Source organism: Vicia villosa, linkage group LG5 (assembly GCF_029867415.1).
Source record: "Vicia villosa cultivar HV-30 ecotype Madison, WI linkage group LG5, Vvil1.0, whole genome shotgun sequence".
NCBI classification, from domain to species: Eukaryota; Viridiplantae; Streptophyta; class Magnoliopsida; order Fabales; family Fabaceae; genus Vicia; species Vicia villosa.
In genome coordinates this window covers 58,413,847-58,440,507 of record NC_081184.1, presented here as the reverse complement: position 1 = coordinate 58,440,507, position 26,661 = coordinate 58,413,847, and the positions used below count along the sequence as shown (strand labels likewise).

The window sequence follows — 26,661 nt, the reverse complement described above, 5'->3', positions numbered from 1 at the left end:
TATTTATTTTTAGGATTTACCTTTAAATATAATGAACTCCGCATACACTTATGTCTTTTTCTGTCTGCCTTTGTTTTGCCCATTTTTCAGGGTCGACCCCGAGGCTACTCCCAACTACAAACCATGTCAGATCAAATCAAAAAGCTAAGTTCTATTTTTTTATTTTAGACATCTATTTTATTTTATTTTCTTTATCAAAATTTGGGTTAACCCTAATTATCGTTTGAATTGATAATACACTCACTCCTTCTTTTTATTTTCTCTTTTTCCAATTTTTAGGGTTTGCCAATCGTAAAAGCTCAATAGTCGATAACCCTAAAAACCTGTTTTTATTCTAATTATTGCTTGTGTTAGACCTTAGTATTACTAATCCGCTGGTTTCATTCTCCCTTTCCCCCGCTGGTTTCTCTTTTCCCTTCCCTATATTAATTGATGTGGTTAGTAACCCTAGGGAGTGATAACCTTGTAATTAATATAGAATCACCTAATTACAAGATAAATAATTGAATTTAATCACGTGATTGTTGCACCCACACACACTTTTTGGTAACCCCTCACTACTAGAAATATGGCCTACGGCCACGCTAAATTTTTCCACAACTCAAAAACTGTGGCCACATATAGGTTTTAGCCAGAGTTTTAAAACCGTGGTCATATGTTTTGAAATATTGAATCCGGAGTGTGAAACTGTGGCCTTTTCTTCATTTGCCACGGATAACAAACTGCAGATAGTTTAAGCCGCAATAGAAAAACCGCGACATTATAATTTTCATCTCAAACTGTGGCCCAAACCCAAAAAATATACCGCCAAAACTTCGCTCTATTTTTTTAGTTTCCCTCTTGTTAATAATTTTCTTTTCTAATTTTTTTTAGATTAAAAAAAAATTGAAAACGTAAATACAAGTGTTATACTTCTAACCTAATATTGTTCTTCTAAACCCTAAGGATAGTTCTCAGTCAAGAACCCCTCATTTGACAATTCATATTTCTTGTTCCAAACCCTAAATTCAACTTCACCTCCTCATCACCAAATCAAACCCTAAAATTAAAGGTCCTCACTCACAAGCACACCATGAATCTTCATCTCTTCTCATCTCTGGGTCGCAACTTAGTTGAAGATTTTGGATTTTGGGTTTTTCACTCTCTTCCTCACTAAATCCACCACAACAACACCTTCACCACAAAACACTCTTGTAGCAAATCTTCTACCGTTAACAGTCCACTGTTTCACTAAAAACATCTTCACTCGTGCAAATATCTCTACTCTAATCGATAACCGTCTTTCCAGAAGCGTCAACAAATCCAAATCTAAAGCTATAGAAGACGATATTGTTGGTTCGAGTTTTGGTTTTGGTGAAATGCGTGGTAATGGAACGATGGTTGGAGTGGTGGGTTTAGTGGGTAGAAGTAAAGTTTCGGTTTTTGAGAAAGGTGAAGTGAAGAAGAAGAAGAAGAAGAAGATGGTGAAAGGGTGTGATTTGAGTAAAGGGTATTGGGTTTTTGATGAAAGGTATACTCTTTATGGTGGAGCTTCTTATCCTTTTGTTGATGAAGGTTTTGATTGTGAGGGGAATGGAAGATTGGATAGAAATTTTACTAAGTGGAGATGGCAACCTCAATATTGTGACCTTCCAAGGTACTGTCAAATTCAATCTTTTGGAATACTTTACTTTAGTCTCTTTTTTTCCCTTTAATTTTGCAAGTGTGGTTATACTTATGAGTTTGATTAACCGTTATTTTAGTGTTGCGTCGGTTCATACAAGGTAAAGGACTAGCTTCAATTGGCCCCCCTACATTGTTCTTCTGGATTAGTCGGTCTTAAAGAGAGACTTTTTACTATTAGGAGTAACATATGTGAAGTTAGTAGCAAAGGTGAAGTTAATTTTATTCTTTAAGTACTATTTTTTTGTGTTATAGATTCAATGCAACAAAAATGTTGGAGTTGATAAGAGGGAAAAAACTAGTTTTTGTGGGTGATTAAATTAATAGGAACCAATGGGAATCAATGTTGTGCATGTTATTGAGTGATGTTAAAGATCTACAGAGAGTGTTTGAGGCACGTGGAAGGAAAATTACCAAAGAGAAAGGGAACTATAGTTTCAGGTTTCTGGTAATTCTGCGTAACCTTACTATTTTCGCAATGTAGAATAATATATGATTAGTTCTGAAGTATTAGATTTTTACTCGTTTTTCAAACTTATAGGATTATCAATGTACAATTGAGTACTATGTAAGTCATTTTAGTTCATGAAAGCAAGGTGAGAGTAGGGCAGAAATGAAGAACGACGCTACGAATTGATGTCATTGATCACGGTTCGTCCAGATGGAGAGGAGCTGATATTTTGGGTTTCAACATAATGGTATCATTACAAAACCAAAGCTGGGTTAGTACCTCTCTTAAATTTCCCAATTGAAGCCTTGTGCAGCGCTACCTCTCTCTCCTTGCCTTCCTGCAAATCACATTTACCTAGTATATTTCATACCTCTCATTCCTTTTTGCTGACGCTTTTGTTTATCTTTCTATTCCTTTTCAATTATGCTTCTATCCATTATTTTCATTATCTTAATCTTTCTCATACATTTTTTTTTAGGCAGGAGGTCTTCATGAGGGTGCTAAAGTGATTAAGAAGCATGCCGCACAACTCTATACTCTAGTCGAAGATTGTGACCAACCCGATTATGTCAAATTGGTGAAAGCCCTTTGTGCAGAACATAATGTTAGTTTGCTGACAGTTCCAAGTGCATTGACACTTGGAAAATGGGATGGTGTAAGTGCCCTTCACCCTTAACCTAGTTTTGGTTGAAGCAACAACGCTACCATATCTAGAGATTTGACCTGATGAACTAAGTTTAAATGAAAAGGCAGAGTTACTCTTTTTAGATCAGGGGTATGTATGCCAATTCATTTGACACGACTATTGTAATTCTTGAAGTTGGTTGGAAAACCGTGAAATAACTTGCACTTTTATGAGTACTCTTCATTTAGTCTAGTGTTTGGTTTACAACTGGCTTACACCTAAGGAAGTAGAATTTCACAACCGTGAAATGACTTGTTAGGAATATGTGAAGTTAACAACTAAGGAAGTATTAACAATTTAATTAATTTCTTTTTGCAGCTTGTTAGTTTAATGTTTGGTTTACAACTGGCTTATACCTAGAAGAATTAGAATTTGTTATGTGCTGATACTTATTTCAATTTGATGGTAAAAACTTTGTTGCAAATTTGAAGGAACCTTTTAATCTTCAAAGGGGTTGGCTTTTGTGAGCTGGAGTTGGACTTGTTGGTGCTCTAGTTTCAATTGGATTCACAAGAGTTAATGTGTCCTTTAGTTGAGAAACCCCACAAAGAGAGGTTAATAGTTTATTTTTGATCATTTACAAAGAATTCTTATGCAATGGTTCGAATAGAAATTATATAACCAATGGTTTTAAGGGTTCTTATGCGCTAAATTCGTTGTGTGTTGAATCATTATTGTTGTAGGTGCAACTATTTTCTCTTCTTTCTCTACTGCAGTAGTTAAGTTATGCTCCTTAGAGCTGTAAGATTTATTCGTCTTAGATTGAATATCCATGTTTGGGTTCTTTCTTGTTTTAGGCTCACTCACTATTGGGTCTGACTTGGGATAACTTTGTGCTGGTGCATATATTCGGAAACTCAAATTTAAACGGCGAGTTTTTAACATTCACACATTGTGATTTCAAATCAAAGCTTAATGAGATCGATATCAATTTAGCGTTGAGTGTTTTTAACAGGTTTTAAGAAGAAACGTCAATGGAGAAGAGTGACTTGATGCTGGACTTAGCCGCTTGGAGATTTGCGAGGCACTTGGATTTCACTGCCGGTCCGTCATTTACAGCACCCCCCGCAAAAACTTCTGGTGAAGAGGTTAATAAAATTACTTTTTGTTTTTTCTTTTGAATGTGTTGCATTTAATGACAATCAACTTTGAGATGCTAAAGTGTATGTATAAGTGATGCATGTTTGGAGTTTTTGTATAAGTTGAGATTGTATAAGAAACATAAGGCTTTTACTGGAAGTTAGCTTTTAATTGAAGACAAGGGCTCTTGTCTATAATTTGATTTGCGAAGAGTTTTGCCGTTGTTGCGAGAACTATCATTTTGGTGGAAGCCATTGCTGCTAGTGATTACGTTTTGATTTTCTTCTTTAGAGTTTTGATTCGAAGGTATTTAAAATCGGAAAAGAGTGGTAGCAACATTGTTAGATCCCGAAAAGTACAGGATGAACACGGTGTTCTTGAGGTAACAATACTAAAAACTGTTTCTTGTGATTGTGAAGTAGCTTCTCATTTTATTGTTTTTATTTATTAACCAGTTCTTATCAAATATGAATTATTAACTAGTTTCGATTTCTCAAATTTGCACTTGTTATATTCTGATAGGTGGGTCTTGAAAATGGTATGGATCTATTACATCAGTATCCTACGACCCATGGGACACCAATGTATGTATGATTAATATTTTGATGAGAATCCGGATTTGTTATCTACTTTAGTTTAACCCTGCCATGATAATACTTCACGCAGATTCTTGCTACTGGATCTTTGGATGGAACGACAATAATTAAGTCAAATTTGTTATTGAAGCTGTTTGGAATTCATCTCATTTGGCTGCAAATATTTCTTACAGGTAAAGCTTTGGGATTCATGTATATCTAATGGAAAGTTATTATACAAATCATGATATCATTGTTAAATTGATACAAATCATGGCGAGGTAGGCGACGTAGGCGAGGTCTGGCAATCAGACAATTCTGACATGAACCAAAGGAGAGGCAATAGGAATTTTGAGAATTTATATAGTAACACTTCCCCTGATTATTTGCCTTTTGAATTCAGGGCTTGAAGTTGTCCTCGAGGCAGCATGCACATTTCTTGACACCCAGGTTAGTAAAACTACATAATTAAATCAGAGGCTAATTTCTGTTGGTTTTTATATTATGAATTTTCTCTCTTAAATCAGAGGCTAATTTTTGTAGTGTTATGTAGTTGTTTGATTAATTTATTATTGAATATATTTTAGTTGTTATTGACAATTTTATTTACCGACATAGATATTAGAGAATTTGTTTATTACAGTAGAAACTATTTAAATTAATAATGTCGGGACCGGAGAAATTTATTAATTTAGAGAGTTATTAATTTAATGATAAATTAATAATTATTAATTTAAAGAGTTTTTAAGTAATTATACTATACATACCAAATAAAAAGGCAAATTAGTCTATATCTCTTAGTATTACGTTGCAACGAACCTTGAGACTCAACGTAAATTGGTAACTACTGTGTTCATATGCTATTGGATGCAATAAGAAAAGTTAGAGATGAGCTCCAAATAGACTTGAACTTTAAAGTAAAACAGACAACTATTGAATTATATTTCAATAGAGTGTAATATATTTTTTTCAATTTCTATAAATTATTAATTTATGATTTTCTTGGGACCAAAAATTATAAAGGGATCTCCCGAAAAATTATTATCTTATTATTTTATCGAGTTTTTCAATTTTTTACATTGGCCCAAGTCGGGACCGGACAAATTTATTATTTTAGAGAGTTTATTAATTTACCGAGTATTAATTTAAAGAGTTTCTACTGGATAATCTTTTTAGTACAATGTTGCGTCACAACAAAGGATTATCTTTATTCATATAATTATAATTTTTAATTCACATTTATTATGTTTAAAATCTTAATTATCTTAATAAAGAATTAGTTATTATATAATAAAGAGATATAATTATTGTATTAATGTAAATTAATTGCTCCTGTTTGTTTTTGTAATTAGGCTTAATTGCTCATATCTTTTGATATGATTCTATCGGTTTGAATTTAATAAATTTGTATTTACAATCTGGTTCTGATGTTGAATAATTAAATAATTCATTTTTATTAATTTATTTAATGTGTTTGTTAGTGATACTTTTATCAAAGTAAGCTAATTAGAGTATAGATAAAATATTTTACATTTTATTAGAAAATATAGAGTATATGGTTAGAATAGTTTTATAAGATGAACATATGGTATCATATAGATGAACATGACATCACAAAAACATTAGAAAAATATTTGTTTAGTCATATATGAATGTGTTGGTAGATTAATATGGTGTCCATGGTGTTGGATTGAATTAAGATGAAATGTGACAAGTGGTGTTAATGTAATAATATGTAAAGGTACTCATGCATTTAATTGCTAGTCTTATTGTTGTTTCTTTTGTATATATTAATTAAGTAAATATGGTATGGTTACGATGTTAAAAGGTGTATGATAAATAAATTATTTTTGCTTAATTTCTTAATACTTATATTTGACATTTGAATATTTGGAATGTAATGAACAGATTCGGAAGAGAACAATAGGTCAAAAACAAGGTTCGCATGTAGGATGACCTAACTTTGCTATATCAGAAACATATAGCAAGTGAAAACATAGAGGCGAATCCAGGACTCGTTTTATATTTAGTTTTGGTTTAGGTTTATTAGATGTATAATGTACTTAGTCAATCACGATGCTATTGTCATTGATGTGTAGACACTAAAATAATTTGTATTCATACAACTATAGTAATCAAGTTTTAAATTCTTCAAAATTGATGTAAGTGATTGATATTGATGTGTAGACATAATATATATATATATATATATATATATATATATATATATATATATATATATATATATATATATATATATATATATATATATATATATATATATATATATATATATATATATATATATATATATATATATATATATATATATTTATGTAATGATACAGAAATAAACTGTGGCAAGATAAATGGTTTAGAAAGCATAACATATAACAACGGTTTTAAATATGTGGTCATAACCAAACCGTGGCTATATCTTGAACCAAAACTGTATCGTAAACGTTAAATTGAAACTGTGGCTTTACCATATAGCCACAGTTTTGCAGTCATGGAAAATACAAACCGCGGCCTTAATCAAGCTACCTAAACCGTGGCCTAAAAAAGCCACGGTTGTCAAAAAGGCGTGGTTTATACCAAAAAACCGTGGACTTTACTTTAGGCCACAGCCGCATACTCCACAGTTGGATTTCCGTGGCCAAACCGTGGCCTCATCGTTACGCCACGGTTATTTTGCATATAACCTCGATTTCTTGGGCGTGGCAGGAGACCTTTTTTTTTGTAGTGCCTCTTGTTGCCTGTTGCCTATTGCCTGTTGCCTTGTTGCCTTGTTGCCTTGTGATTTTGCAGAATAGCCATGTCCCTCGAATATGAGGATACCTCAGCCATGTTGCCTCGACTAAGATCATAAGTCCCTAATGATGCTGCCTTCGATACATTAATAAGATCTCGTCCCTCGGAAGTTTCCTACAAAAGGCTGAGGTGTCCTCTGGCTGCCTACGAAAGGCTATTCTGATCCTTCCCTTAAGACTACCTGCATCTCTATGGCATGGGACAGTCTTATGGCGAACGAACTCTCGATGACCCTTCAACCTCCAAATGAAAGGCTTCCTGCCCCCTTATGGCATGGATAGACCCTTTCACACTGAAAGGCTAAAAGAACTGATTTTTTACATTATTAAGGTAATTGCCCCTAATTGCCTTGCTCTGGCTAAAAAACATTTTCATATTCTTTCTCATAAACCTTCAAAATGGCTACGCTCATTTACGAGCTAAAGTCCGTATTCACTTCTTCTACATTTCTGAATTTTTGAAAACCAAAAGAGCAAAGCAATTAGGAGCCCATGGAAAACCATGGATGCAAAGGGTGCCTTACACCATCCCTTTGCATAATTACCCTCTGAACTCAGTTTTTTTATTTAAAAGTTTTTTCCTATTCTTTTAGCCTTTCTGATTAATTTGGATAAAATAAAAGTCGGAGGCGACTCATGCTTAACCGCGACATCTCGATATAAAGTCAGTTCACCGTATTACACCGAGCATTCTTAATGAATAGCATTTATCAGAACATATAAGATGAACAAAATGTTATCAGAGTGTATTCTCAACCGAGAACATCAGAGCATTCTACGAATGACTATCAGAACATTCTTCTTCTTGCTTCTTATCTTGAAGCTTCACAACACTTAGCTTGCTTCAATTTTTCAAGAACACGCTTCTTTATAGAATTGCCTTTCTTCATGTATTTGCTTCTCATGTTGAGCTTTTTTCAGAATATCTTCAATCCTGCAAAAAAATTTCAAAGACATAGAACTTGCAAATAATGTTAGGAATGTTAAGACTTAATCCTAGCAACTGATATAATAAATCAAATCAATAATCATGTTTCTCCCCCTTTTTATCATAACATCAAAAAGCATTAAAAAGATTCAGATGATAAAACAACATAAAATGAAGAAGATAATATTTCATTGATTAACAAAATATATCAGAAGAATACAAGATGGATAGAAGCAGATGCAAGAAACAGATGCAAGAAACAAGAAGACATCTAAGACTAAGACACACTACGACTAGCCTAGCTTTGAAGCTATCTTGGCCAGAAGGTTTTGAATCTCAGCAGTGCTTCCTGTCTGCGTCTTCATAAAAGATCTGAACTCATTGTGAGTTTCCTCATGCTTGTCCAGACGAGAAGCAAGATCAGCTTGATTCTGTTGAAGAGCCTTCATGGTGTTCATCAAAACAGAAAGTCCAGCAAATGAAGCATCAAAGCTATTGTCCAGAAGAGTAGGATTCTCAACAGCAGCATCGACCATAAGAACACCAGCTTGATTTTCCTCTAGAGCTTGATCAACAGAAGTTGGCTCGATAAGAGATACTAGACCAAATCGAGATTCTGCATTGTTCTTAAGGAATGATCTGGTTCTGATAGGATCTTCTTTCTTCCCAAGGATAACATCTTCTGAGTGAGCAGAGGTGAGTCTAGAAGATCTTCTGATAGTTGGCTCTTCAGAAATTCTGAGATTTTCTAATGAAGCAGCAATTTGATCTTCTGATACTTTGCGTCCGAGTTCTTCAACTTCTGAGTTAGAGACTTCAATATCTGCAAAATTCTCAAACTGCTTTGGCTTTTCAAGACCAAGCTTATCATCAAATGTGATATTGATTGATTCTTCAACAATTAATGTTTCAGTATTGTATACTCTGTAGCCTTTTGAGCGTTCATAATATCCAAGAAGGATACACTTATGTGCCTTAGAATCAAACTTACTCAGATGATCTTTAGTGTTCAAAATATAACATATACATCTAAAAGGATGAAAATAAAAAATGTTGGGCTTTATGTTCTTCCACAATTCATAAGGAGTCTTATTAAGAATAGGTCTTATGGAGATTCTATTCTGAATATAACATGTAGTATTTATTGCTTCTGCCCAGAAATGTTTAGCCATATTGGTCTCGTTGATCATGGTTCTGGCCATTTCTTGTAGAGTCCTATTCTTTTGCTCTACAACTCCATTTTGCTGTGGAGTTCTAGGGAAAGAGAAATCATGGGCAATACCATTTTCTTTGAAATAAATCTCAAAGAATCTATTCTCAAATTCGCCACCATGATCACTTATGACCTTTATGATTTTACACTCTTTCTCATATTGGATTTGAGTGCAGAAGTCAAAGAATACTGTATGAGACTCATCCTTGGGTTTCAAGAACTTTACCCACGTCCATCTGCTATAATCATATATGATAACTAATCCATATTTCTTTCCTCTAACAGATGGTGTTTTGACTGGTCCAAACAGATCAATGTGCAGAAGTTCTAGCGGCCTAGAGGAAGAAACAACATTCTTAGATTTGAATGCAGATTTGGAAAACTTCCCTTTCTGAAATGCTTCGCAAATAGAATCTGATTTATATTTCAGACTAGGGAGTCCTCTGACCAGATTTAGTTTGTTAATCTGAGAAATCTTTCTCAAACTAGCATGGCCTAATCTTCAGTGCCAGACCCATTACTCTTCACTAACGGACATAAGACAAGTTACCTTCTGATTCTTAAGATCTTGAAGATCAATCTTGTAAATGTTGTTCTTTCTCTTGCTTGTATATAGGATTGAGCCATCCTTCTGACTTACAGCTTTGCAAGACTTTTGATTGGAGATTATGTCATAACCACTGTCACTTAATTGACTTATGGACAATAAGTTATGAGATAATCCATCTACAAGAAGTACATTAGTTATGGAAGGAGAGTTACCAATACTTATGGTTCCTGAGCCAATTATCTTGCCCTTTTGATCTCCTCCGAACTTGAATTCACCAGCGGACTTAAGCACCAGGTCTTGGAACATAGACCTTTTTCCCGTCATGTGCAGCGAGCACCCAGAGTCCAGGTACCATGACATGTTTTGCTTTGTCTTATTTGCTGCCAAGGATATCTGCAACAAAAATGATATTCTCCTTAGGTACCCACATTTTCTTGGGTCCTTTCTTGTTAGTTCTCCTCAAGTTCTGATTGAAATTGGGTTTAGCATGATAAACAACAGGAGGTACAACATGATATTCCTTAGTTTGAGCAACATGATATTTTCTATTTTGTGTCACATGCTTCTTTGTGTGTGTAATGTGAAAGCTGTTAGCATGTGAAGTGAGCCTAATATCATGGGAGTGGCCATACTTGAACTGATCATACAATGGCTTATATGTGATTTTCATATCATCTACAGGTTCAAGTTTGTATGGGGTTTCACCCTCATAACCTATGTCAACTCTCTTGTTTCCACTAACAACATATATCATAGAGGCAAGTTTACTTGTACCAATACCTCTAGATAAGAACTTCCTGAAACTCAAGTCATATTCTTTAAGAATATTGTTCAAGCATGGAATAGATTTTTCTGAACCAGAATATGACTCAGCATCTTTGGATAGTTTTAAAACTTTTTCTTTGAGTTCAGAATTTTCTAATTCAAGGTTCTTAGTTTCAGATACAAAGAGCTTTCTCAGCTTTTTGTATTTGATACTAAGCTTAGCCTTGATTTCAAGAATTTCACCTAAACTGGAAGCTAGCTCATCTCTAGACAGTTTAGAAAATACCTCTTCAGAGTCAGAGTCTGATTCTGATGTAGATTCTGATTCAGCATCCACAGTAGCCATCAGCGCTATGTTGTCTTGCTCGTCTTCAGAGTCTGATTCTGCTTCTGATGAATCTGAATCATCCCAAGTTGCCATAAGACCTTTCTTCTTCTGGAACTTCTTATTAGGTTTCTCCCTCTGAAGCTTTGGAAACTCACTCTTGTAATGTCCTGGCTCCTTGCACTCAAAGCACGTGACCTTCTTATTGTCAGATCTTCTGAGTCGAGAAGATTCTCCTCTTTTAGGCTTTTTAGAACTTCTGAAGTTCTTGAATTTCCTTTGCTTACTCTTCCAGAGTTGGTTTACCCTTCTGGAGATCATGGACAGTTCATCTTCTTCTTCTTATGATTCTAATTCTTCAGAATCTTCTTCCTCTTCCTGAAAAGCATTAGTGCATTTTTTATTCAAATTTTTTAAAGATACTTCATTGAGATTCTTCTGATCAACTCTTCATGACTCCTCAAAGCACTGATCAGCTCTTCCAAAGATACTTCATTCAGATTCTTTGCAATCTTGAATGCATTCACCATTGGGCCCCATCTTCTGGGTAAGCTTCTGATGATCTTCTTGACGTGATCAGCCTTTGTATATCCCTTGTCAAGCACTCTTAATCCAGCAGTTAGAGTTTGAAATCTTGAGAACATTGTTTTAATGTTTTCATCATCCTCCATCTTGAAGGCTTCATACTTTTGGATTAAAGCAAGAGCTTTTGTCTCTTTGACTTGGGCATTTCCTTCGTGAGTCATCTTTAATGATTCAAATATGTCATGGGCAGTTTCCCTGTTTGATATCTTCTCATATTCAGAATGAGAAATAGCATTCAGCAGAATAGTCCTTGACTTATGATGATTTTTAAATTGTTTCTTTTGATCATCACTCATTTCTTGTCTTGACATCTTTGCTCCACTAGCATTTACTGGACGTTTGTAACCATCCACAAGCAAGTCCCATAAATCACCATCTAGACCAAGAAAGTAACTTTCCAATCTATCTTTCCAGTATTCAAAAATTTCACCATCAAATACTGGTGGTCTAGAATATCCATTTCCATTTCCATTGTTGTGTTGATCATTTGAAGTAGATGTAGAAGTGGATGTAACAATATCAACCATATTGACTTAGTGTTTTTCTCACCCTGAATCTTTTTCTAACACGGTTAAGTGCATGAACCTAGAACCGGTGCTCTAATGCCAACTAAAGGATAGAAAAACACTTAGAAGGGGGTTAAATAAGTGTAACTTTAAAAACTCTTAAGATAAAAATAATGAACACAATATTTTTATCATGGTTCGTTGTTAACGAAACTACTCCAGTCCACCCCCTTAGAGTGATTTACCTCAACTGAGGATTTAATCCACTAATCTATCTTGATTACATTGGTTGTCCATATAGAAACACTCTAAGTCTTCTAGAGTATATTGATCACACCTTGATCACTCTAGGAAATCAACACTTAGAAACTTCTAAGTCTTCTAGAGTCTACTGATCTCACTGATCACTCTAGAAACCTTTTACAAATCAATGTAAAATAAATGTTTACAAGAGTATGAATTTGCTTCTGAAAAAGCTATAATCACAACTGTGATATTTCTCTTAAGTTCGAAGCTTAACACTCACTAAATATTACAAAGAATGTGAGGTTGAAGATGAAGTTCGTATGTTTTGATTTCAGCAGCGTTTTGGTATTCTTGAAAGAGTTGTATATAGCTTCTGATCAGAACTTCACTATATATAGGCGTTTGAGAAGATGACCGTTGGAATGCATTTACTGAGTTGCGTGACTAGACAACGTTGCATTTGATGTTTTCATTGTTGTGTCAACTACCTCAAGCCATGCTTTTCTCTGATTTTACTGACTTTGCCTTTTATAGCTTCTAACATTCCTTTTGTCAGTCATAGATTAAACTTCATAGCCTGTCATCTAGTACTAACTTCTGATCTCAGATTTTGTGAATACAACGTTTGAATAATCAGAATCTGAGTTACATCTTGGTGCAGAGCATCTTCTTGTCTTCTGACTTTGAAGTGCTTTGGCGTGATACCATAAGAACTTCGGTGCTTCTGCTTCTGATCTCACGTTCTTCTGATGCTTCATACACCATATTTTGATTCTGCTTGACCATCTTCTGATGTCTTGCGAGAGCATGTTCTGATGTTGCAATCCTAAACCTTCTGAGTCAGTGCTTCTTAGTGTTGAATTGTGTATACTCCTTATATATTTCCTGAAATGGAAAATGCATTGGATTAGAGTACCACATTGTCTTATACAAAATTCATATACATTGGTATCATCAAAATAAGAATATTGATCAGAACAAATCTTGTTCTAACAAAAGTCTATTGTTAGATGTTAAAGATAACCATCTTGAAACTTGTCAAGTATGTTATTAAAGTTAGTAATAAAGATCGATGCTGAGTGAAGGATGTTCTCGGATTTAAATTCAATGGAAATTTATCAGAAGTTGAGCGACTACACGATAAATTTCCATAAGTCTTAAATCAACCGCATACAATTCTCTTCCATGTTTTGATTTTTTGATTTGGGACACGAAATATTGCGCTATGTTAAGCAGATCGCCAAGTGATTTATGTAGAAATCACCCTACAATGAGGCCGGTCAAAACTTTATGTGCTAATGCATGCGAGAGAAGCGATATGTAGATCACTCTCCGAAAGCAATACTGCACGAAAAGAAAATAGGTAATGATCTTGTCTTTACCAAGAATCCATAGAATTCTCAAGGTGTTAAGACTCTCATCGATCAAAAAAAAAAAGAAACAAAAGATGGAACCACATTCAAAAGCTCCTTTCATCCATAATTTCAATCACTTAATATTGCGGATTTGGATTCTCATCCTATCGACGCCCTAAGTCCATTGAAATTAGAGAGAAATTAGGCCTCTAACTTGTGATTCAAAGAAAATATAAAAAGAATGGAGTAGAAGAAGAGTTAGAACCAAAAACAAGTCAAAAATAGCAAAAACAAACATTCTGCCTCACTGGAAATCGATTCCCCTCTGTAGGAAATTGATTTCCTGTCTGCAGAATTTAAATCTAGCGCAAAAAATAGAGTGGAAATCGATTTCCCTCTGTAGGAAATCGATTTCCTGCGCACAGTTTTCAAAAAAACAACATTATGAACCATAAAACTTGATTTAGACAAACATACAAACACCTTATGATCACATATCAATTGGAGCACGAATTTTCCATCAATTCACCATCAAATAGGACCAATGTAGCATCAAAGATGCATTGAACACAAGCAACAAAGATCTACATCTTAGAGTTTAGAATTTTACCACTTCTTGAACAAAATATTGGAGTAGCTTCAATAACAAGCACCAAATGAGTAGATCCTTCAAAATTGAAGATGAACAAGCAAAGAAAAAAGTTAAATGTAGGAGGTTTAGTTCAAAACTAGCAAGATTCAAGGTGAATCTTACTAATTCTATGAGAATGAACTTTGGGTGAGGGTTTTGGAAAGGATGAGAAGTGATTTTTCAAGAATTTCTTTGGCTTTCAAAGCTTGTTAAATGAGGGAGGAAAGGCCTCTATTTATAGGATTGAAGCAAGAGTTGTGGCAATTTGGTCTTTTTGCTTTTGGTAATTAACTTGTGCTTAATTGGTGTTTAAATGGTAAAATGAGGTTAAAATGGGATTAATGAAGGGAATTAATTTTGGTGAGGTGAAAAATTGGTAAAATGACAAAAATGATCAAAGAAAATAGGTGCCAAAATGATGTCATGCTTCCCTCTCTATTTTTTTGAATTTTCGCCCCAGGAAATCGATTTCCTATATGGGTAAATCAATTTCCACCTTCAATTTTCAATTTTTTTTCTTCTTGCACTGTTTTGATTTTTGCCCGATCTTTTACCTGTAAAATATAAACAAAAGAGACAAAATACATATTTTTGGATTTTAGTTAGTATCAAACAAATAAAAAGCTATAAATGCTTGATGATTCCCCTCAAAGACAAAATGATACCTCAAGATTGTGATCTTGATTGATGATTGAAATGCAAATGATGTATGATCTTAGGGTCAAAAATTGAGGTAGGACAGGGGGAAGACATAGTCGCTGCAAATTTGAATGAAGAAATTGCCTCCATAGCCAGCACGACAGCCATACCGTTGACTGCACAAAGTGGAGTGATATTATCCCTATCAACAACAAACAATCACCATGTGACTCCTAGACCGATTGTGGCTAGTGATTTCAGACCCTACATGCCAAGCTTCACAATGCCCATGAATGCTTGAGAACAACCCTATAGTATGCCAACATCTGTGATGGCAGGTTTGTATACGAATGCATTGACGTTTGCTGACAATGCAACGACTACATATTCACCGCAACAGGTATTGGGATCGGCCATAAATAAACCTAGTTGAAACTTCCATTGGTTGGTTATTGATTAAAATCAAGATAGAGGTTCATTGATCACGAATTGCATCTGGAACCAAAAGTCAACTGTTGATTTTTTAGAATTTTGGTCAACATCAAGGTCAACCTTCATATTATGGATTTTGGTGAAATTTGGTTGAGAAAATATCACAAGAATAATCAAAATCAAGATTTAATCATGAATTGCCAAAAGTGGAAATTAGTTGAAATGGAGAGTTTCCATAAAGGGAAAGTATGGGACTTAGAATATTTTGAAGAATTTTAGAATGGTTGTGCAGTTGACTTCATGGCTACTTTACACGTGGATGGAGGCATCATTTCAAGACAAGTTCAAAAGCAAACTTGTTTACCTCATGGCCATGAACATTATTGTAGTCGGGCACTTTTCAATTGGAAGCCTAGATCAAAAGATATAAAGGTATGAATGGATGATTCCAAGTTGTGAAATTGCAAGGGCCAGGCAGATTTTCTATCAAACACCTTAGATATATCAAACACTTTCCAAGTCATCTTCATGGTCAATTTTGAGGGGCTATAGTTATCATTTCAAGCCAAGTGCAACATGAATCTTCTTCCATTACATGCCCTATTTCCAGTGATCTCAAGATGATGGAATTTGGTTAAGGAAATATGGAGATATAAAGGTTCAAAGTGGGGCACGTGGAAATGTATCTGGCCAGCACCATAGGAAAGTCACGCCCAGCTCGTGCCTTGCATACAGTCAATTGCAAGCAGCTTGATTCCATGCCATTTTCACACAATTATACGCATTATTTCAAGAAGCCTTCTGTTCGCTACGGGTAGAACAGGTGGCCAACAACAGTAGGCTTGATCTTCGGTGATGGTTGAGAAAAAAAAGGGGTTGTACCTGCAAGTTACTCCGATGCCAAAGTAAGTAAGAGAGCAACAAGGTACAATAGGAAGTATGAGATTTTGGGCAACGTTTGGATTACCTTGCCCTCCAGGGATTAAGGGATATTTATAAGTGTTCTCATGAGAGTAGAATGTATCTCCTATCTTCGCGGGCCAGGCGTGATTTCCGGCCCATAATATACGGGATTGTTGACTAGGTCTTGACTAGTCGTGCCCAAAATACTAGCCTTTGCCAGGGACGAGATCACAACATGCTCGACTAACCTCCAGACGTGCTTGTAATACCCCATATTTTCCATTATTTAATTTAATTAGAGTTTTAATTATTTAATTGAAATTAATTGAAATTTTGGAATCTGGTGATTTAATTGAGAAAATTACGAGAATGTGGGAATTAGGCTAGCGTGACAATTAGTAAAGGGGAGGTGTTAATTAGTGGGCCTTTTACTAAGTTATGCTATTTTCATAAAATAAAGGAAATCGGGAGAAAGAGGGAATAGAGAAGCCAAAAGAGAAGAAGAGGAGATTTGAAGAACACATGAAAGAGCTGAAGTAGGAGAAGAGGATGAATCAAATTCTTGGCTAAGGTAATGGGGACTAATTCCAGTTAATATCTATTATCGGATTTATAAATAATAGGATCGATTAAGTATGTTAGTTCTTTCCACTATAGATGTTAGAGATTTGGAGTTTTGGGATGTTTAGAGTTAAATTAATGATTTTGATGCAATTGGATGTTTGTGGTTTATAATTGATGTTAGATAGACTCTTTACATGATGGAAATGTGTTAAATTATGGTATTTGGCTCTATATTGGTGTTATTTTCGTTTTGGTGTGAAACAGAGATGTTGGAGAAGTGAAAAGCTGTCAAAAAGTGATTTTTCTGGTGCAGACAACTCATAACCCGTTATGTAACCGATTATACGTGAATTTTTGAAAATTCTGTTTTAGGACTAGTAACCCGTTACGGTAACCGGTTACACTGCAGCTTTAAAAAATATTTTATTTTATTTTAAAAAAAATCATATTCTGCAAACCATAAGTTCGTTTTGAGCTCCGTTTTGTGCGTTGGAAAGATAATTTGATTTTATATATAGTAAATCAATTTAATGAGCATTAGCTCGATTATATTTTGGAAATCCCGGTTTAATTCCTTATGGTATGTTTATATGTTGGGTGCATAATTCTTGGAATGTGATTGTCATACCCTAAAATTTGCACATCATATTTTCAAATAATTTGGCTCAAGCATTTAGAGATAAGCCTGCCTACTCTCTCTCCTAAGCAACAAGCCACAAATTAGGGTTTTTCTTTTATCAAGAGAAAATTAGTTTCTAATACCTCAAATGAACTGCATGGCCTCTCATGTGCTTCAAAGGATCTTCATGCTAAGTTTGAAGCTCTGATTCTTAAGATTGCTCAGTCACCTGCTCAAATGATCAATAGTCGACCAATTTAACCTAAAAGTCAACTATGGTCAAATCACAGTCAAAACTCCTGATTTATGGTCAACATCAACATTTTGAAGTAACATTCATCATTTGATCATGATTCATCAATGAAAGTTCAGAAATCAACAAAACCTAAAGTTTCTAAATTAGGGTTTTTGACCTAAAAGTCAATTGAACTTTGACCAGCCATAACTTCCACATGTTTCATTAGAAATTTCCCAATTAAAGATAATTTTTAAGGAAATTGAATTCTCTACAACTTTGTCTCTCTAAAGCCAAGGCAAAAAATGATTCATTTGAGAGATATGAGCCAAACATTACAGGTCCTTCTAGAAGCTCACAAAAAGCTGTTTTTTGTCAGGAGCTATATCATCAAGATAAAATTTCTAAATGGAAAAAATGTTACGAAGTGGCTTATAGAGGACATCTTGGGCTTTCCAAAAAGTCCTAGAATATCTTCATATGACAAATTTTGAAGGAGTTATGATTGACAGAAGTTGGGGAAAATTGAGAAAAGGCATAAAACCTTAATTGATCAAAACTTGGTTTTTGGGATAATGGGCCTAGAATTTTGATTCCAAACATACTCATGACCTAAAATATGACCTCTAAGCTCATCCTCACATTTTCATTATTTTTATTTTTATTTATTTGAATTTTATTCAATTAAAAGGAAAATAAATAAATAAAATATGAACTAAATGGATTAATGCATATGGCTTTGGTCTTGGATCAGATTTGAAGCCCAATTAACACCATGAAGGTCCAAAAACGTGTAAAGTTAGGTTATGAAGAAAATCTCTTAAAATAGGAACTTTTATGTTATATTTTTCAAGATTTCAAGTGATCAAAACCAAAGATATCCAAGCCCACATATTAACCCTAATGTGAGCCCTATAAGTACAACAATATATTCAGAATAAGGGAGGATGAAAAGGAGCTGAAGACTAGGGTTCCAAGAGTTGTAAAACTTTCAAAAGGTTAGGGCATGTGTGAAGGCTTCTCTCAATAAGTTCCAGCCGAAACCAAGCACCCAATTCTCTTCTTGAGATTCCCAGGAATCGTTTCCATTCATTACCCAAGCTTTCAAGTGCCCAGAACGGTCTCATTCAAACTCACCTCATTGATAAAACTTTTAAACTTTGAATTTATCTATTCATGAATTATTAACTGATGTTACGTGCATAGATATATTCAAGGTACTGTTTAAGACAGGTTCAACATAATACATGCGAGTTTTAAGGACGGAGTCTTGAATCACCATTGCTAGGGCTCGAACTTCTTGTATATTTTGAACCTCTGTATACAGGAACTTTCATGCAAAAATGATGTAGCCATCGTGTTCGTAGGGGTCGATTTAGGGGGGAGAGGTATTCTTTGACGTTGTTTTGTGAGATCTTGCAGGTTTTGATTTTCCCAGGATTAGCTACTAAATTCGTATCTGCAGTCGTAGCAAAATCGTTTGGAATTCGTAGCTAATCCCATGTTAAAGACGATGAATAGAGGCGAGTCATCTTAGACCACACGCGCGAGGCAATAATTGGCTGGTCAAACCTTGCAGACTATCTCTCAACACACGATTGGCTGGTCAGACCGAATGGAGCCTATGTTTGACTGTGGAGGAATGGTCATATTGAGTGCGCGTTTCCACATTTAATCTTTTCCGTCCGTTCCTTCATCAAACGAGTAATAAAACACAACTAGAAAAGATGGGAGACTGGTAACGCACAGGACCTGGGTTTGATACCCAGCGTCCTCCTTCCTGATTTTTTAGCTAATTTTGCAACTTTTCTTTGTTTTTCCATATTTTAACTAATAACTAAGTAATCACTAACCATTAAATCAAATTTGAACTAGGTTTTGACTCTCACTTAAAATTTCATTCACTTAGTTAATTTTAGTTAGGTTTAATTAATTTTAGGTTAATAATTTTATTTAGGTTTAATTAATTTTAGGTTAATAATTTTAATTAGGTTTAATTAATTTTAGGTTAATAATTTTAATTAGGTTTAACTAATTTTAGGTTTATAATTTAATTTAGGTTTAATAATTTAAATTAATTTTAGGTTTTTAATTAGCATTAGGTAGGTTTTATCCATTAACATTCGCTTAGGTTTTTAACCCCTTAGGTTTATCTTACCCATTAGGTTTTTTAGCCACTAAGTCAACCTTTAAGGTTTAGGTTTACCACTTTTGTCTTTAAACATTGAATTTCTTTGTGATTCTTCTTCTCATCTCGTACTCCATTGATTGTCGTGTGCCTTTTAAATTATTTATTTATTTATTTTATTTTATCATTTATTTTAAATTCTAGAATTTATGTATAGGCCGCTTATTCAATTTTTGATGTAATCGTAGTTAGGATTTTACTTTCTGCATCCCCGACAGGTTTTTATTGTAAACCCCCCATCCCGAAGCCTTGTAATAGCGTAGGACATTTACGTTTCCGCACTTTATTTTTCAATATGATATTAACTGCATGGTTAGTAAAGTAGGGAGTGACAATGATTAATTGAATGTAGTTCACCTAAATGCAAGATAAATATCTAAATCTAACTCACATGATTATTGTACCCACTCACCTTTAGGGTAATTCCTCTTTTGTTGCCTTTCGATTCAATAGTCAAGTCCCTTCAAGCGTAGGGATACCTTAGCCTGTTGCCTTCGATAAAAAATCATCATAGTCCCTCGGAATAAAGATCATAGTCCCTTCGAGTTGCCTACGATAAAATGATCTTTTCCCTCGATGTTGCCTCGATAAATGATGATCGTCCCTTTGAATGCTAAAATATCCTTACTAGGTGCCTACAAATGACTATTCACATCCTTTCCTAAGACTTCCTTCCCTTCTTATGGTATGGATACGACTTATGGCAAACGTTAACCCTCTATGACCCTTAACATCCAATGAAAGGACTACCTACCCTCCTTATGGTATGGATAGCCCTTTCAAACAAAAGACTTAAAGAACAAGAAAGACGAACTTAGGGTGGGTAACTCTTAAGTGCTTGCTCAATTCAAACAATATGCTTTTCACACCTCCTTTTCAAAACAATTTTCAAAGACTAAACTTTGTATACATCCGTACGAAGATCATTACAAAGTTAAAGCTCTTTACAAACTATTTTTCTAAACACACACGACACTTTCAAACAATTCAAAACAAATCAAAGTGAGCTAAGAAATTAAGAGCCCATGGATAACCATGGGTACAAAGGGTGCTCATACCTTCCCTTTTTATAACCTACCCCCCGAACTCAAAATCTTTCAAAGGTCTTTCCTGTTCTTTTTGCCTTTCCAACTTGGATAAAATAAAAGTCGGTGGCGACCCTTGCTATCCGCACATTTAAAAAGTCAGTTCTCCCACCGTGTTACAGTGATAATGAGGTGATGTTGTATTTTCAGCGTGAATATGTATAATGTAATTGTTTGATTTGTATTGAAGTATGAATACATTAAACTTGGTGTTGTTTCCGGTGAGCTATGTTTTGATGATATTGTTCATCTTAATCGGCATTGCTTTTGGTGAGTTTATACATTGTGTGCATATATTGATAAATGTGACAATGTGGTAATATGGTGATGATATGATTGTGATATGAATATTGTGGTTGATGTGATAATGTGATGATATATTGATAAATCATTTTGGTGACTGAATCTAGGTGATGTTTTGAATCAGTGGAGGGCATAATTCCCATTGTGTGGAATTTGTGCCGGCAGGGCCGTATCTTGGTGATGTTTGGATCAGTCAGATGGGTTAATCCCATGTTTGGTACCACATTTATAGTGTATGTACATTACATATGGTTTCCAGTGTTATATTTTGGTCACATATTTGTTGTTGTTGATGAATACTTCTCTGAAAATCTTTATATATTGCAATTGGGTGAATAATGTACTTATGATGTTGTATTGTTTATAAACTTATAACATTTGTTAATTGTGTATATGTCTCACCCTTACGGTTGACTATTTTAAGATTGAGGAGTAGCGGCTTTGTTCTTCGGTGAGGATAGCTCGTAGAGCTATTTCGCTTGGTGTTAGTTGTGTCGGGTGTCATGCTCTTGTCTTGTAACACTGGGGGGAAACGCTCATTTGTTTTGAGTTATTGAATAAACATTTCTTTTATTAGTTGAATAATCTTGTTGAGTTATGAGGCGGTGACCTCTTGGAGTTGATAACTGATGTTTATTATTATTCAACTTTAGAAAACTATTTCCGCTGTGTCAAACAAGTTTCGTGATTAATGTTTATTTTATTTCCTTCATGAGAAAACATGACATATGGTTTGAAATGTTATTTGACAAGTTTTAGCATCCTTTTTACATGTTTATTCTGAAATTATTTTATTATTCCGCGGGGTTTAGAAGGGTGTTACAGTGCTCGGGAAGAGGGGAGGAGTTCGCCTTACTGGCTTCATGGGTTGGACCAATTCTTATTGGGCCGGTTTACACCAGAGAGTGGGTTGGGTCAATTGGAACATTTGGGCCGGTCCAGAACAGGATCGCTCTAAGTCGTTGCTTCCGGGCGTGGAAATGGCCGAAGGAGTGAAAAACACTTAGAAAGGGGGGATTGAATAAGTGCAACTTCTAAAAAATGGTAGATAAAAATAAAGAACACAATTATTTTTATCTTGGTTCGTTGTTAACTAAACTACTCCAGTCCACCCTTGACAAGGTGATTTACCTCAACTGAGGATTTAATCCATTAATCAAACTAATTACAATGGTTCTCCACTTAGATACCCTCTAAGTCTTATAGAGTCTACAGATCACAACTTGATCACTCTAGGAAATCCTTTTACAATCAATGTAAAATAAATATTACAAGAGTTTATTTTGCTTCTAAGAAAGCTATAATCACAAAGTGATATTTCTCTTAAGTTCTAGTTCTTAACACTCACTAAAATATTACAAAGTTGTGAGGTTGAAGATGAAGTTCTTCTTAGCTTTTCAGTTTGACAGCATTTCAGTATTTTGCGCAAAAGTTATATAGCTGCTTCTGAATGAGAACTTCTATATATAGTCGCTGAGAGGAAATGACCGTTGGGAGCATTTAATGCTTTGCGTGAATAGTACACTACTGCATTTACTGTTTCATACGTTTGTTAACTACCTCGGGCCATGCTTTCACTGCTTTTACTAACTTTGCCCTTTGTAGCTTCTAACGTTCCTTTTGTTAGTCATAGATTTAACGTTATAGCCTCTTGTACTTGTACTTTCTTCTGGACTCAGAATATGTAGAATAGACGTTTGAATTTCAGAGTCTTCAGCTTTGGTGCATAATGCAACTTCTCTCTTCAGACTTGAGAAGTGCTTTGAGCGTGATACCATCAGAGCTCTAGAGCTTTCCTTCTGATTGCCATCTTTTAATGCTTTCCAATTCATGTTGTGATTCTGGAGGACCATCTTTTGATGTCTTGCCAGACCATGTTCTGATGAAGCCATTCAGAACTTCTGGGACAGTGCTTCTGAACGCTGATTTGTGCATACTCTTTTATACTTTTCTTGAAATGGAAAACGTGAATAATTAGAGTACCACATTCTCTTATAAAAAATTCATATATAATGTTATCATCAAAACTAAGAATATTGATCAGAACATTTCTTGTTCTAACAATCTCCCCCTTTTTGATGATGACAAAAACATACAGAATTGATATGAATTTGTATCCAGAATATCAGAAAAAAAGACAATACACAGATATAGCATTAAGCATATTAATCAGAGTGTGAATATGTCCCCCCCTGAGATTAACAATCTCCCCCTGAAATTAATACTATAAGGTTTTATAAATAAAAGACTTCCCTGAGTATTTTTCCATTTCAGTTGAGACGTTCACGTTGAACTTTGAACTTCATATTAATCAGAGCTTCACTTCAGAGCATCCATTTGACAACTTCAGGGCTTTGAATTTCTCTTTAAGATCATTTTGGCTTATCTGAATATCAAGAAGGCTTGCTTCTATTAGAGTTTCATAACTTCTTGAATCAGAGCATAAAATTTCTTGTATAAGATCATAGCTTCTTTTTGATATTGAAACTTCTTGTATTAGAGCAATCAGAGCAAGGTCTGTATCAGAGCACTTTGAGGTATTGCTTGTATTAGAGCTTGAAAGAGCTTGAAATGTATCAGACTATTTGAGCTTGATTGCTTCACTCTTTGAGATATTTTTCTTCAAATATGCTTCTCCTTATATTTGCTTTTCTCCTTTTTGCTTCTCCCCATATTGAGCTTGTTCAGAATATCACATTCCTGCAAAACTATCAAAGACAGAAAACTTGCAATATAATTGTTAGGAAAGTTGAGACTTAAGCCCAACAACTGATATTATAAATCAATTCAATTAACACGCTTCTCCCCCTTTTTGTTATAACATCAAAAAGTATAAAATATTCAGATGAAAGACACGATAAAATGAAGAGAAAAGATTTCATTAATTGAACAGAAAGGAGTATAAGGCAGATGCAAACAAAATAGATGCAAACAACAAAGAAAAACTAACTAAGACACAAGACATACTACGACTTGGTAAGCTTAGAGGCTAAAGATGCCAGAAGGTTCTTAATCTCAGCAGTGTCTTCAGCTTGCTTCTTGGAAGTATCTTCTTGTTTCTGCATCCAAGTTCTGAATTCCTCATTGGTGCCATCTTGCTTGTCTAGACGACTAGCCAAGGAAGCCTGATTCTATTGGAGTTCCTTCAGAGTTTCAAACACAACAGAAGTAGAAGGACCACAAGAAGAGGTAGGAATATCAGAAGCTTGAATCATCTGATTGTCAGCAACTGGTTCCTCTTCAAGAGGAATTTCATGAGCTTGAATATCTTCAGCTTGATGTTGTTCAGCTTGTTGCGCTTCTGCAGTAGGAATCTCTACTTCTGGAGGATACTCAACTTGAGGATACACCATGTCAGGATGAGCTTCCAGAGGATTCTCCCTGAACCAGTTGAATAGAATCTGAAAATCTCCAGTCAGAACTTTATATGGAGAAGGAGTCCAGACAACCATAGCCAAAGAATTATCCACTTCCATTTCATCAATGAAAGGCTTCTCTTAAAGAGGCTTCCAGTCAGTGATTGGATGATAGTATATTCCAGGAATGTACTCCAAAGAGAGTCCAACAGGACCAGGAGCAGCAGCTAGGAAATCCTTCTGGAGATCCAGAAATTCTGCTTGCACTTCATTAGAGAAAGCTTTCCAACAACCACATGATCCAACTTGGAATCATGAGCAACCTTCAGAACGTCTAACCCTGTTCTGACCTTAGATTTTAATGAATCAAAACGTACATCAACAGAAGGTTTTGGAGGGTTGGTTCTGAGAGGGGTGATTGGAGATTTTGGGTTGAGGATGGAAATAGGTTGTTATGGGTGGAAGAAAGCATAAGGTTGAGGTTCTCTATCAAGCACAAAGGAAGTGTTTGAAGAGGATGGAAGAAGGGAGGATTCAGCTTCATTGTCAGAGTCTAAGACTACGACAATGGGGTCAGAGGTAGTGTTTGGTGATTTGGACGTGTTCATAAGACGAATGAAAGAGTCAGAAAATGATGATTCTGGACAGGGGAGGTTGAAGAAAACTGGAATGTCAACAGCAGGTTGGGGGTCAGAAGTTTGAGAAGTGGATTGGATTTGAGATTCAGAAGGAGGTGGTTGAGTTTCAGAAGGTGTAGATTTATCTGGAAGAATTATGTTTAGAGGCGTTAGATCAAGAATTGGTTGTTTGCCTTTAGACTTGGTAAAGGTAGAAGATGGAGGGTTATAAGGTTTGGTGGTTGGAGGAGAATTTTCTAGGGCTTTTTCTGGTGATTTTTCTAGTGGAGCTTCTATTGATGCAGGTTTAGAAATTAAAATAGGAGCAGAAACAGGCTTAGAAATAGAAATACCTGAAGATTTTTGCTTCTTCTTCTGAGGCTTGGAAGGTCCATCACCAACAGTCTTCCTCTTTTTCTCTTTCTTTTCTTCCTTCTTTTCTTTTCCTTTTTCTTGACTCTCTTCTTGAACTTCTAGCTGTTCTTTCTTCTCTTTCTTTTCCTTCTTTTCTTTCCTTCCTTTTTGCTGGTCTTGCTTTCTTTTCTTCTTCTTTTTCTGATCCTCTGTTTTTGGTACAAGATCAGCTGTAGTGAAAAGATTTTGGTTTCTTATCCACACAGGACCATACGTAGAGCCTTCTTCTTTACAGAGTTTCAAATAACTGACAACAACGTTTGGATGCTCATTTATGAAAAACAATTCAAAATCAGCCAGAGTAGGAGCCTTTCTGGTCAAGATTTCATGATCTACGCTGGGAGGGACAACAATTGTTTCAATTAGATTCATCTTTTTCAGAGTGTGGGTATTCATGGTACTTCCACATATTGCAAAAGAATCTTTAATGATTCCATCTTTTTCCAGATCCCCAACTAATCCAGTCTGAACCAGAAGATCTGTGATTATCCTTCCAAAAGGAATGATGTTCCTTTTGTACTTTGTAGACTTCATTCTGGCTTCCTCCCTAGAGTCTTTCACATGATTCCATATGTGGTTGAAAATAATGTAAGGAAGATCCAATTTCTCTTGTTTACAAATACAATACAGAATGTATTGTTGGTCCTTGTTCACATAGTTAGAAGAAACAATTGCCTTTCTATGGTAGATGCAACCCAGAAGGATCTTCGCCCAAACTCTGTAGGAAGTCTTCAATTCCTTGATGATTGTAGACTCTTTTCCAGATTTGAAGATTTCTGTATAAACAACGTCCCAATCTATTCTTCCAATAATCGCTCCAGAAGCACCTTCCACAATTTCCAGACCAAACAATTTTCTGAGAAGATTTTCAGTAATTGAGATTTCTTCGCCATGAACAAACGACATAATAGCCTTTGGCATGATTGTAGCGTGAACCCA

General features: G+C 35.1%; 2 protein-coding genes across 5 annotated transcripts; both read left to right on the top strand.

The window, feature by feature from the left end:
* Positions 1-929: 929 nt before the first annotated feature.
* Positions 930-3,671, top strand: LOC131601683 (protein trichome birefringence-like 6). 3 transcript variants are annotated; one of them, XR_009283789.1, is made up of 6 exons: positions 930-1,636; positions 1,743-2,110; positions 2,204-2,470; positions 2,592-2,768; positions 3,230-3,352; positions 3,596-3,671. XR_009283789.1 is itself a non-coding variant. In XM_058873550.1 (2 exons), exons 1-2 carry the CDS (start codon positions 1,359-1,361, stop codon positions 1,979-1,981), a joined length of 342 nt encoding a protein of 113 aa, XP_058729533.1. In that variant the 5' UTR covers positions 930-1,358; the 3' UTR covers positions 1,982-2,197. The 3 variants fall into 3 exon arrangements, 1 of the variants encoding a protein (XP_058729533.1); XR_009283790.1 differs by lacking the exon at positions 3,230-3,352 and having other exon boundaries at positions 3,596-3,669; XM_058873550.1 differs by lacking the exons at positions 2,204-2,470; positions 2,592-2,768; positions 3,230-3,352; positions 3,596-3,671 and having other exon boundaries at positions 1,918-2,197.
* A 4-nt stretch (positions 3,672-3,675) lies between these two features.
* Positions 3,676-6,610, top strand: LOC131601684 (uncharacterized). Of its 2 annotated transcripts, XR_009283791.1 has the most exons (5): positions 3,898-4,260; positions 4,401-4,462; positions 4,545-4,647; positions 4,857-4,903; positions 6,362-6,610. XR_009283791.1 is itself a non-coding variant. In XM_058873552.1 (4 exons), exons 1-4 carry the CDS (start codon positions 3,773-3,775, stop codon positions 6,407-6,409), a joined length of 312 nt encoding a protein of 103 aa, XP_058729535.1. In that variant the 5' UTR covers positions 3,676-3,772; the 3' UTR covers positions 6,410-6,610. The 2 variants fall into 2 exon arrangements, 1 of the variants encoding a protein (XP_058729535.1); XM_058873552.1 differs by lacking the exons at positions 3,898-4,260; positions 4,401-4,462 and adding an exon at positions 3,676-3,886.
* Positions 6,611-26,661: the final 20,051 nt, after the last annotated feature.